The sequence below is a fragment of the Macrotis lagotis genome, chromosome 6, assembly GCF_037893015.1.
Source record: "Macrotis lagotis isolate mMagLag1 chromosome 6, bilby.v1.9.chrom.fasta, whole genome shotgun sequence".
Lineage (NCBI taxonomy): Eukaryota > Metazoa > Chordata > Mammalia > Peramelemorphia > Peramelidae > Macrotis > Macrotis lagotis.
Window position 1 is genome coordinate 207,999,755 of NC_133663.1, and position 14,082 is coordinate 208,013,836.

The 14,082-nt window shown below is 34.2% G+C and overlaps 1 protein-coding gene across 1 annotated transcript in view; it reads right to left on the minus strand.

Moving 5' to 3' along the window:
* CHMP2B (charged multivesicular body protein 2B) overlaps nt 1-14,082 on the minus strand; it is a 19,580-nt gene continuing 5,498 nt past the window's right edge. The window contains exons 2-6 of the mRNA XM_074192288.1: nt 10,694-10,785; nt 7,596-7,790; nt 6,055-6,157; nt 4,423-4,529; nt 1-3,400 (exon numbers count right to left, since the gene is read on the minus strand). Coding sequence (XP_074048389.1) covers nt 3,287-3,400; nt 4,423-4,529; nt 6,055-6,157; nt 7,596-7,790; nt 10,694-10,785 — 611 coding nt within the window. The 3' untranslated portion in view covers nt 1-3,286. The remainder of the gene's footprint in view (nt 3,401-4,422; nt 4,530-6,054; nt 6,158-7,595; nt 7,791-10,693; nt 10,786-14,082) is intronic.

Here is a 14,082-nt window from a genome sequence, read left to right on the forward strand (position 1 = left end):
GTAGATGGGTAAACTTTATTTAAAAGAAACAGAACATATAAAATGGTAGGGTCACATCACAAATTAAGTATACTCAGGAAATCCAAGAGCTAGAGGGAATAGGCATAAAATTGTTTGGAAGGTCAATGGGAGAAATGTGACTTCGTCATTGGAGTAATTGGGAGTCAGCTAGGTGATATAATACTTCTAGGCATGGAGTCATGAAAATTCAAATTCACACTTTGCTGTAAAAACTTACAAGAAGTATGACCCTGATCAAGTCACATGGGAGTGATGATAATGATAATAAAAGCACTTAAATCCTTGGGGATAAAATATTATTTATAAAGTGCTTTGAGAAGTTTTAAATTGCTATAAAAATGGATTATCATCATTATTATTATTTACTAGATCACCTGGACAAAGACATAGATAAAGAGCTAGGGAATTATCAGAGACATGGCACAGAGGCATGGTATAGTACTAAAGGACTTCAGTTAATCCAAAAACCTGGAATTTTACCAAAAGCGGAGAATTTAAAAACTTCTTGACTTGTTACAACTTTGTACTTCAAAAGGTTGAGAAACCAAAAAAAGGGAAATTATATTCTAAACCCGATTTTTAGATTCCGGACTTTTCTACTAGAAAGGAAGGAATCCTTTTGAAGGAAATGAACACTCCCACCAAGAATGTGTGAAAGAAGAGAGGTAATCTGGATTGATAAACTCTCTAGATCTGGGGAGGTTTCAAAAAGTTAAGAGGAAGGAAACCTATGGGATACTAAAGACTAATATTCAACAGGAGGCATTAGTCCAGGAGGGAACTAAAATTGTTAATAATGAACTAATACCAATGGAGAGGAAAAATAAGATTTGTCTAAACAGAGCAACATAATTGCACTGGGAAATCACAAATAAATTTAAAATTTTAAGAGTATTAGATGGATGTAAGACCAATGATATGATGAATTTACGAAAAACAGAAAAGGATGTCTCTTAAGACTCCTACCATGATCCTATGCTGGGGGTGTTGGAACTCTGAAGGATTTAAGGGTGAAGAGGGGAGCAAAGGAGGAACAAAGGATTTTTTTAAAAAGCTGGAAAATGATGGATTGAAGAAAAGATGTGCACATTATATCATGAGTCTCACAACCATGTGAGATAACTATTACATCTGTTCCTATATTTAAGAGAATCTTAATAAACAGGTGAATATTTTGTTCATCCCAGTAATTAGTCATAGAGATTGTCTGGGGACACGGAGACTGTGACTTGTCATGATCATGCTAGGTATATTTGTACCCTACATTTTTATGTCTATGTGTATACCCACATATGTATGTGTACATTTATATATAGAAACAAAACAAAACCTATGACTTATCCCCAACAGACTGGGGCTCTCTCTCTATACTCATACATCCCCACACATAAAACATATGGATATGTCTATACATATAAAATTATAAAACTGGATAGACAACTCCAACAGTGGATGTAACCTTAAGTCACTTAGCCTTTCAGATTCTAATAGTAACAGGATCATATCTTTTTCCCTAAAAATAATGACTGTCAGGCTACAATTCCAAAATTTTAACAGAAATCAAACATTTACTGTGAAACGTAAAGGGGAAAAAAGACATCCAGGAAGAAAACATTTATTGGATTTTTTAAAAAACAAAATAATTTATAAAAATGAAGAGTCCCCAAAATATAAAGGAAAAAGTAAACACAGCACTATTATTTACACTCAAGAGCACCAAAGAGTTTCAATTTTTTTCTTTTTTTTTCTATAATCCAGTAAAGGGCATTTGATGTTCAGAGAAGTTACTTGAACTAAAGAACTTCAAAAATCAAAACCTAAATGAAAGTGCAATTTTTAAATTATATAGGTGTAGAGTCCAGTTTCTCTTACCTGCCTATCAATTCTTATCTGTTGCCCACCTTTTTTGAGTTTTGTTCAGGTTTTAATTCATCATAATAGTAAATAATTCCCATCATCCACAATTTTTCAGATGACTTTAACTCTGGTCTCTTCTAGTCTACAGTGACATATTATTAGGGAAAAAGTATTAAATACACTTTCTACCAAGAAGTTATTTTAAAGAATGATACTAAATGAACACAAAGACTTAGAACCTATTTCTGTTCAATTTTTCCAATATATATATATATTATATATACACATTAAATACTACAGTACTTCTACTTTAAAAAAATACAGCATAGTATATTAATACTTTTTTAGGCAGCATTTTTCTGACAAAAAATTTATTTACAAAAACTTCAATTAGTTTTGTTTTAAAATTGCAATGTTTAATATTAACCTCTTAGTAGAAGTGCTTAACATTGGACAAAATGGCATCTGGGAAGTAGCTTCAATCTAAGGATGAATTAAGCTCAGAAGAATGTGGTAGGAAGAATAGGAATCATATAGAGAAAGGCACAATAGTTCTTTTAAGTATCAACTAATTGTTACGTTATTATTGTAATAAAAAAATCAGTGCCCTTCACTGATAATTTTGTAGAATTTTAGAGCTGGAAGAGACCTTTTGGAGATCATCTTGTACAGCCCCTCTCATTTCACAGCTTAAGAAAACTGAAGTCCTGAGAGGGCAGTTGACCTTTCCAAGGTCATATCATTAATTAGGTCTAAAATTCAGGTTTCCTGAGTTCTGTGCACTACTGGTCAAGTAAAGTGACAGGTCCCATAGAAGAAACCTGGAGAATTTTCAAACTAGATCTCAATTTAAGTTTAAAACTGATAATTCAAGTTTCTAATTAATAATTTAAAGATCTGCACAATATTTTTGTGCTGTATTTAAGGCAAGTGCCAAGAATTTTTTAAAAGTTGTGAATTATACATATTGCAAGAGGGCTTTCCTTTAAATCCATTTTAAATATAATTTGATAATTGCAGTTCTTGTGACCATGGTTCAAAATCAAGATGCAGGTCTTCTGTCATCTGAATCTTTTGCAATTCTTCAGATTTGTGCTTAGTACCATTTCTCTACATGGGAAGAAAGGATGTAGAATGCAATGTGATCTGGCACTAACCTTTACAGAATTTTAGTACACCATGCAGGAAAGAGGTTTAGACAAGATTATTTTAAAGTATTTGGTAATTAAGATTCAAACTGTTTTCTCTTTTTGTAAATAATTCTTTGGCAAAAGAGAAGACTGAAAACAAGGTGTAGACTGAAACTTCACTGACTTCTTTTTTGCAAAATAAATAAGTTTTGAAAAGCAATTTATAATGTCAGTTTTATACTGATTGTAAATCATTGATACATATAAATAAATTTCAGCTAATCTACTCCCAAAGCTTTAAGTTGCCGTTCAATCTCTTCATCAGAAATTGTAGATGCTTTTGAAGTAGATGCAGATGGTAAGCCTCTGGCAGCTGATGGTGCTTTGGCCATCTATTTAAAACAAAAGAGAAAGGAGAAAAATGATAATTAAATAAAAATTTGATTGACATAAAAAAATACGAAATGTCACACATAAAATTCTGAGTGACAAAGTTCTGGATATGAAAAATCAATTTACTAATTAGGCTGATCAAAAATTCATAAGTTCAAGTCAGTGATCTCTCTCAGTGATGAAAGACAAAAAGGAAATCTCGAAGTCATCTTAAGTCAGTTGTTTCCCTTAAGAAAGAGACCTCCCTTGACAAGCAAAAGTCAATCCTGATCAGCAGATATTTAATGAGAAGGTGGATGAAGAACTTTCAACTCCTTCTGATTACTACATTACTGCAGAGGAGAGGACATGGGGGATGTCAGCAGAGGAATAAGACCAGATCATGGGATCTGGCAGCCTCCAGCAATCTGAGCAAGGAAAGCAACTCTATTAGCGCAGTTTCTCCTTCGTGAGGCAGGTTGCCTAAACTTTGAAAGGAAACCAAGAATACAAGAATCACTTCAAAATAGCAGACTTTTGTTTATGCAACCAAAAGAAAGACTCAGACCAGGCCCTAGAAGGGACTGGAATGTTATCATATTCTTAGCCAGTCTTGGAAGGTGCTTTTCTATGGAGCTAAAATAAAAAGTTGGGATTTTAAAAAGAGAAGGGAATATTAAATATTAATATCAATAATCAAATGACACAGCATGAAAATTAATTATCCTCAGAAGGTTCATGCAACTTTTGAGACAATTACAAAATTACCTGTACAGAACAAAACATTAGAAATGATATAAATTACAAACATATTTTATATTATTTCTAGATAATATTAAGAGCAGCTAGGTGACACTAGCTGTATGACACTGGGCAAGTCACTAAAGAACCCTGCTTGCCTCATCTGCTTCCTCATCTATAAAATAAACAACAGAAGGAAAGGGCAAGTCACTTCAGTGTCTTTGTAAAGAAACCTCAAGTGCACAGCCATAAAAAATCATACATGATTTAAAAAATGACTTAACAACAATAGTGTTCATACCTTTCCAGAGATTTCAATTCCAATTTCATCAAGCACCTGGTTCACAATATCTTGGCTTTCTTCTTCATCATCAGATCCATCAAAAATGTCATCCAGTGTATCATTGACTTAGAAAAGGGGGGGGGGGGAGTTGTTATTCTAAACACAAAGGTTTCCATAGTATAGAAGATAATTCAGTCCTAACAATTTAAGTGAAGTGTTAAGCTCTGAACCCCAAATCCAAAAGCCAGTGTAATTCACAAGTAAATGTGTTTTCAAAGGACTTCATTTAGACTAGTTGGTGTCCCTACCAAAGTTCTTTCTTTTTTCTACTTTCAATTGTCCTTCAATATATGGCAATTATTTTTCTTAGTTTCAAAATGAAAATAATCTAAAAATAATCAGCTATTCTGGGGGAAAATATAGTAAGAATTAAAAAAAAAAGTTCAGGGAAATGAAGAACTATAATTCGATCTAACCCTCCTTAAATATACACTTTTTATGAGTGAAAATGCAAATTTTTATCTTACTTTGTGATTTGTTGTATTAATTATTAGAAATAGTTTTCTGATCTTGGTAAAATGGTTATTAAGTGTAATATTAAAATGCAAATTAAGGAAAGATTATATAAAAACCATTTTCTATTTGAAATTCATAATTTAAAATAACTATATTGATAAAAAATAGTGATGCAGAAAAGTTTTCAGGAATGCTTCATTGTTGAACCAAGTCTTAAATTATTTGTAAGAAACTTCATCTTTCTTACTTTTTTCATAGATCTTATTTTCCAAAGTCTATACAAAAGGCTAGCATAGGTGCTAAACTGACAATACTGCTGATAAATCTGAGCTTACACTTATTTGAAGATGGAAATAAAATATTAACTCACAAGACTGTTAGAACTGCATCACTAATTCATGTATTTTTCAAAAGGATTTACAAATTAATAAAAATGTATTAAACAAAATAGTTTTTTTGGTGGATGAGAGCAAAAATACTTTCATAAAAATGAAATTAACAAGAGTGGTTATGAATTTTAAATACATCAACAGTTTTATAAGATTCCTTTCATTAGAGCTTAATGGAAAAGTTAATTCCTCTGATAAGGCCTACTCACACCTGTGCCATCATGGAAAATTACATAAACATATTAGATATTCTGATCATTAAATAAATTAACAATTGTGCTGCAATTAAAAATCCACTAACTAAGATTCATGCACTGGGTAAAAATCAAGTTACAAATACAGAAACAGATTAAAGTGAAGCCAATATAAGGAACTTTGGAGTTTTGAAAAATAATTAGCAATTTAATCTTAAAACTCATGCAGAAAAGAATGACATCTAGACACAGAATATGAGACAAATGGGTGACTTAAAGTTAGAATAAAATCCAGATCTAGCTAACCATTTTTCATCAATTTTCAGTTATGGGCAGAATTTCTGGTTTTATTGAAAGTTTAAAAATTAGGGTTATTGTACTTGAATTCAAATCCTGCCTCAGACACTTAATAATTGCCTAGCAGTGTGACCTCGTCACCTAACCCCATTTCCTTAAATAAATTTTTTAAAAAATTGAAGTTGCTTAAAGATTGTAAAATTTACAGCAAAAGTCAGTAAATATCATCAACTACAAATTAATATTAAACTCACTCATTTCTTCAGTCATTTCCATTTTCATGTTTTCCTTCTGGAAATTCTGCATTGTTTGTAATGTTTTTTGTGGATCCATCTTCTTGTTAACTGCCTGCATTGTCTTTGAATATGAGATAGATTGCATGTTATTTGCATAATTAATGAAAATTTTACATGAAAATAAGCCCTAAGAAAGTATAATAAACTACCTCTAGCTATGAAGATAACTTTATACAACCTTCCAAAACTGCACAGGGGTTTTGAAGAATGCTAACAAAATGAGAATTCAATATGGAAAACATCTATTCAGAAATACCTTTAAGGACATCTGAATGTGAGCAATCTCACCTGAATGGTAGTCAAAGGCATACTGGAAAATAAGGGAAAATACCTAATTGATAATTCTGATCTATAAAAGAGAATAAACACCAAATATCTCTAAGAATCAATATTTAAGTACTTAGAATGAGTGCTCTTAGAATCAATATTTAAGCAGGTATTACGACTGACAAATTTTAGATCAGTTGAAATATCAATGCATTATTTGTTATGATAAAACATATTCAATGACAAAACTAAAGTTCAACATGCTTTGTATGTTGGACACACATATCAATCTTGCTTCAATTCAGGAAATTAATGTGTCTACTACATGGAACCATCTTAAGTACTGAATAGGTTACAAAGTGATACACATTCTACTTTTCAAAAGGTTTCCAATTAAAATTACAAGAAAAAATGTACATGGCAAGACTTTCCTGAGGACAAAGTTAGAATTTTTCTTTTACAGGGTATCATTGCCAGAGAAAAAGAGACAAGTTCTGATAGTTAAGTAAACAATATACAAATGAAGACAAAAGCTGAGAGGCATCACCGAAGACATATTCTTCAGATAGTCTTATTTATGAAAAAATTTGTCAGGAAACAGTAATTTAAAAAAGGAAATCATTCATGATTACAATGCACTGAAATAACACCAACTGTTTTCTATCAAATTCATTAGAAGAACACCAGCTTTCTTAAGTTAATTATTTATGTGACAAATGCCTGCATTTTCAGGGTTCAGGGATTTCAGTGCTTTGGATAATCCTTCCAACCAAAGGAGAGAGTTTGTTGGGGACTTGGTCAATGGTCCTTGAGTGTATCTGTGTCTAAAAATTCCTCATTCTACAGTCAGTCAGGCTATAAGCCCCTTTGAACTTAACTAGGTTGATCATTAGACAAAAGAAATAATATATCATGAGACCTATAACAAAACATTTCTAGCATGGAGGACATGCCAGAGCTTTCATTTTGAAGACCAAGTCCAAAAACCCAGTCATACTTCTATACCACAAGGAGACACAACAGTAGGATTCTAATAGAAGGAAGCTGTTTAATGTTGAGAAAATGGAAATAGCCTGAATATAAACAAAAATTCTATATTAAAGGAATGCTAAGTATTTAACTTTTAGCATTTGTATAACAAAAAGATCTAGAAATAAGTTTATTATAAATAATTTTATTAACACATTCATGCTTATTAGACATTAGATATCCATATGAAAAGACAAACTTACTTTTGCAGTAGTTGACATAGCTCCAGCCATTTTCATCTGGGAGTTCATTACTTTAGTTTGTGTAGACATAGAAGTGACTTTTGAACTAACAGCAAAAGTTCTGGTTTTCTGTTTCCTCAGCTGCACAAGTTGTTTAGCTAAAACCCTGCAGGCTTCTTTATTACCAATCTTGGCCATTTTCTTAATTTCTAACTCCTACATTTTATGAAAGAGAAAAAAGTAGAAAGTTTTCATAAGATAGGCACGGACAATTTATTTACATACAACATATCCAATTTTCAATATAACAGGATGGAGCAAGCTTTCAAAGCTATGAAGGAATATCCTTAAAAATACTCATCACAAAGGAAAACAGAAGTTTTTCACAGCAACAAGATATAAAATAGGATGATTGGAAATGACCGGAATGTAAACCAGGCTCTAGGACTCCACTGACTTTCTTTGGGCTTGTCTTTCCACTAGTTAAAAACATTTTGGTTCTAAAAATGTTTATAATGTAATTATTCTATAGATATCTTTATATCATCTGAGCATTTATTAATATGCATGCAGGAATCAAATCAGTCTTTCTTTTGATCATATGTAATTTGAGAAATTGTCTCCTAAATAGGTTTTGGGAAAAAAATATGTGCTAAACAAATTTTTGTCTGTTGAGTGGGTACAAAGTTCATTTTAAATGTTTTTCATTAATTTGCTCTTATTAACTAAGTAGTAAATAAATTATGTAAGCTAATGTAGAAACTCACCTATCTTTCCCATCTCAATGAATAGTACTCCCCTCCATGAAGAATAATCTAGACAAACTAGTCTCAGTTCCTTACACAAAATACTCTTTATCTCCTCTTTCCAAGTCTTTTCACTGGCTATCCCAAGAATGCAACCTTTCCTCATCATCTTCACCTCAAAGAATCTTTCTTCAAAGGCTAGTGTCTTCCCACACTTGCCTAAGCTACATTTAACTAATAATATAACTAAAATGATGTTTATTTTGCATATATTTACATATATCTTTGTTTTCCCCAATTAGATAGGTATTTCCTTAGGGAATAGGGATTGTTTCACTTTTTTTGCATTAGTATACCTAGCATTTAGTACAGCACCAGTGCATAGCAGACATTTACAACCCTCAGACATAATGCAAGGCATACATTAAATGTAGAGAGGAAAACAAAAAAAAAAAAACTCCCCAGTTCTAGAGCATTTAAATTCTTTGGGTGAAAGATAAGATATAAACAGCATTCAAACAATAAACCAAAAAAAAAAAAGTAGAAGAGAGGATGAACAGAGAACCAGGAAAGTTTTCTCATAGCATTCCTTGGAGGAAGCCAGAAATTCAGAGGCACAACACAGACCAAGTCCCAGAGGCACAACACAGGAGCACAATCCAGTCTCAGGGCACAGTTTGAACAGATCAGTTTGACTAGAACAGAAACTATGAATGGGAGCTATGTGCCACAAAACTAGAAATGTGGGCTGGAACCACACTATGAAGGAATGTAAATCCTTCATAAAATGCAAAGATTGGAGTCAATAATAATGACTTCTATTTGTTTCAGATGTCTACAGAACCAACAAGTTACTGTTGGTTAAAGACTGAAAATTAGGTGAGAGATTAGGGTTGGATAGATAGATCTAAATGTCATCTGAGCAGTGAAGATAATTCGATCTACAGCAACTGATGAAATTAGTAAGACACTGAGGGCAGCAGAAGAGAGTCCTGGAGGGGGACCTTAGGATATATCCAGTTAGCAGGCAGGAATAGGCACAGGAAAGGAGAAAAAAAACAAAACAGTTGAGAATATCTACATGAAAATTGAGGGTTGTGGTATTTAAAGTATTAAAGTCAAGAGAACAAGGGACAATTTATTTGAAAGTTGAGGACAGGGGCAGCTAGGTGGTGAAGTGGATAGAGCACCGGCCCTGGAGTCAGGAGTACCTGAGTTCAAATCCGACCTCAGACACTTAATAATTACCTAGCTGTGTGGTCTTGGGCAAGCCTAAAAAAAAAAAATGAAAGGAAGGAAGGAAGGAAGGAAGGAAGGAAGAAAGGAAGGAAAAGAGAGAGAGAGAGAGAAATAAAGAAAGAAGAATGAGATTAAGAGAACTATCAAACCTATAAGACTACAGTAAAGATGTAGATCATGGAGATTAAGAAGACTGAAAACCAGAGAGGCCAAAGTACTTCTTGAGGGGATGTCAATATGTTTTTTGCCACCAACAAGTACAAGCATTAGGCAGACAGGAAGACATGAATCAAATAGTAAATTCCATGAAAAAGGAGAAGGAATGATTTTTGGCTACCTCTAGTGGAATGGGCAGATTGACCTAGATGGATCCTCAAAGGAGAGATAGTTGACAGAACTTGAGTCTGGAAGTGGCTTGCCCAGTGTGCCAAAGACCTATGAGAAGGGGTAATACAGGACTGCAGAAACTGTCTGAAGATGGTGGGTCTTCTAAGGGAAAAGGTAGTTGGGAGAAACCAGAGAGGAAGCTGGAGCTCTATGAGTACCTGAAGATAAGAGGAAAAGACTATGATGAAGAGAAATTTTATTTCCAAAAGCAGCTGCAGAAAGTATAACTGAAGGAGAAAAAAAGAGCTAGATAAGAATGTGGAAAGTTTTTACTCTATGAAAGCACAGTAAAGGCCTTGAAGTGCAGATCAGTAACAGCAAAGTCCTGAGATAGATGCAGGAGACTTTGAGATTGCTTCCTTCTGATAGTGATGAAAACTGCGTTTTTTTCTCTCCTTTACCTTAGAGACTGAATAGTTCCTCTGAGAAAAAATTCATGATATTCTAGAGTTCTGAATATAAGTTCACTATATTCTAAATTAAAGAACCTCAAAAATGGGAATGTATTTTGATATTTCACACAGAAGACAAAAAAAACTTAATAAAAAGGCAAAAAGGGTATAAGAGTTGGGAGTAAAAAGGGAAAGAAAAACTAAGCAGGAAAACAATCAGAAAAGCTTTGATATGACTAAAAAATGATGCTCCATCACTTGCCACTTGTCACTTCTTACTAGTTTAGTTAATTATCCCAATGCTAATAACCAAATATGAGTGAAAAGTTAAACTAAAATTTAATGTTCTACTTACCAGCTGTTTTTCCTGTTTTTCTAATGCTGCTCTATCTCTCATTATAGCCCTCTGAGTACCTCGTAACTCTCGATTCTGCTCCTTTATTATATCTAAGAGAATGACAAAAGGAAAAATCCCAATTTATGGATTATAAAGTCTTCTATATTATTTAAAATGTCAAGTTCAAAGAAACTAATAAAATCTTCACTTTTATCAGATGTATATATTTTCTTTTTCTTTTTGACATCATAACAAAGCTAAGTGTAAAAAATAAGATTAAAAACATAACAGAAATTTGCAAATTTTTATTTGAACAAAGCTTAAAACATAAATTTGCATAGTTCAATACAAAATTATACCTGATTTTCCTTAGTGAAGTTATAAAAATATGTAAATGTAAAAAACATTTTGTTCAATCTTAAAAAAAAATCCAAATACTGCATGTCTGAATTTATGCCATTCTTTAATATAGGCCAGACACAGATGGGCCACAAATAGTCTTTCTAAGCATTTAGGAAGATATCTAAATCTCTATACCTCATGTTTCTTTTGAGCTATTGAAATTCTGGTTTGTTCGTAGAGCACAGAGCCTACCAAAGTTCTTGAGAGACCTTGAGAGTGTTCTTGTATTGCTTCTTCTGACTACCATATATGAGCACTGCCTTGAATGTGTTCTCCATAAAATAGTCTTCTAGGGAGGCAACGTTCAAACAATGTGGCCAGTCTACTGTGGTTGCCCTCTCTGTGGTTCAACTTGAGAAAGGACTCCAGCATCTCGTACCTAATCTTGTCAGTGATCTTCAGAATCTTCCTAAGACAATTCAAATGGAAGTAGTTCGATCTTCTGACAGGGTGCTAATAGGCTGCACAGGTTTCACAAGTATTCAACAATGTAGTCAGTTTCTGGAGACCTTCAGTTTGGTAGGCAGAATACCTCTTATCTCCCTCTCATTCTTTGGGAGGCTCGAAAATGCTGAGCCACTTCTGAGATGTGCCAATCTCATCATGTATGTGAACATCCCTGGAAACCATACTGATGAAGAGGAAATGCTAGGCAAATCATATTTCTCTTGATATTATTTGATCCCAGTCTGTTTTATCTCCTTTTAAGATCTATCTCTTCCAGGCTGCAAAATCATACATCTCTGACTAGTAGCCAGAACTGAATACCATCCTCTACACAATCCTGGAAGTCAGTGTGAGAAGTGATTAGATTTCCTAGGGTGGATGAAGAAAAAAAACTAAAATGGACTGATGTAGAATCAGAAGGCATTTAGTGAGGAATGTAAGTTTACAGGGTGTAAATCAAGCTAATTTATCTTACTGTGAACAAAAGGAATCCCTCTGTATGGGGAAGTAGATAAACTTGTTTCAGGAAATCATAGAGATCATAGAATTAGAATGTTGGATGAATTAGTGAATAAACTAGCACAAGTGTAAGTGTTAGATTCACATATCTATGTTATACCTCTCAAGGATCTGGCTACGAAATTGTGAGGAAGGGGAGGCCTCACATGGGGAGAGAATTAGGTACTTTAGATAGGCCTTTTTTTTTTCAGTTTTTTTTGCAAGGCAATGGGGTTAAGTGGCTTGCCCAAGGCCACACAGCTAGGTAATTATTAAGTGTCTGAGGCCTGATTTGGACTCAGGTACTCCTGACTCCAGGGTCAGTGCTCTATCCACTGTACCACCTAGCCACCGCTTTGGATAGGCCTTTGACCTCTATAATACCAAGTCAATTGGGGACATGGGATAAAAGGCAATGATTTCGTACCCCAGGTGTGCCCATTTCTGCTTGGAACATCCATTCTTAAGAATGGTTTAATAAAGGATCCTCTTTGCTTCACTAATGGTGGTTGTGAATTCTTAGAATAGTGCTTATTTATTACAGTCGGCACTCACTGGATATTGCCTTAGTTAATTTCCAGATGCACCTCAATTCCCTCCCACTAGACAAGGACATTTCTACCCTCCCTTCCAGAGAAAGCAATTCTGGAAGATGAGAAGCACCCCCCCCCCCCAATCCCAACCTGGTTTCAAACTGTTTTGAGGGGATATGAAAAAGAGAAAATGCTAGGCAGATATAGGTTAATATATACCTTTCTATGTTGACTTTCTACCTAGAAAAGTCCATCTTATAGTCCTAAAGAAATGTTATATTTTGATACCATCTCTGGAAAAACTTTTATTTTGTGCCTCTCCTGACCTGATAGAGACTATCTCACATACTTTTATCTGGTCAGAACACAATATATTATGTACCCTGTATCCTCTACTGTCCTTGACTATTTCCAACATGATTCCCTAAACCACACTTGCAAAAAAGGAATAGATCTAACTCTTCTCTAGTCCTTCCTAAACCTTCCTCCATTATTCCTCCCAATTCACCTACCCTTGATTGGATTTCCCTTTAAAAGTTTCTACCTAAGGGCAACTAGGTGGTAGTGGATAGAGAGCACTGGCCCTGGAGTCAGGTGGACCTGAGTTCAAATTCGACACAATAATTACCTAGCTGTGTGACCTTGGGCAAATTACTTAACCCCACTGCCTTGCTTAAACTTAAAAACTCTCCCTCTACTTTGTCTTGTTTTGTAGCCTTTTCAAATTAATTCCCCAATGGATAGCATAACTCCATCCCTTCTCAATCTCCCAATGCTAGTGATATAAGCCCCCACCCCACTATCCCTACTTCCAAAGAAACTTCACTTCTAAATCCAACTTGTCACCTTCACCATTCTTGCAAACCTCAACCCAACACTCCCAACTTTCTACTCCAGATCTTTTCAATCCTTCAATTGCTCAGTTCTTCAGTTTGTTACTTCTAACCTCTACTTCTACACCATCAACAACTTATAGAACATTTGGATGTCTACAAGTCATCTAAAACTTCGACATGTCCAAATCAGAACCCATTATTTCACCCATTCCCCTTCAAAACCTACCTTTCTTCTGAACTTCCCCATTACTTTCAAGGGTGCCACCATTCTTTTGCTCAATTGGTAGCATCCTCAATTCTTTTCATATTATCTAATCAGTTGTCTCTTTCTCTCCATTAACTCCTAAACATGCCTCCTCAACACTCATACAGCCATCACTCTAGTATAGGTTTTATCAAGTTTTGGCTGGATTATTACAATAGACTTCTAACTGGGGTACTTTGTACTCCAATCTTAGTTATGTTACTCTCCCCACCCTCATTTAAAACATTCCAGTGACTCCCTATTATCTTTTTTTGGTTCATTTTTGCAAGGTAATGGAGTTAAGAGACTGGCCCAAGTTCATACAGCTAGGTAATTAATTATTAAGAGTCTGAAGCCACATTTAAACTCAGGTCCTCCTGACTCCAGGGCCGGTGCTCTATCCATTGAGTCACCTAGCTGCCTCAACTGCCTATTATCTTTAGAGTC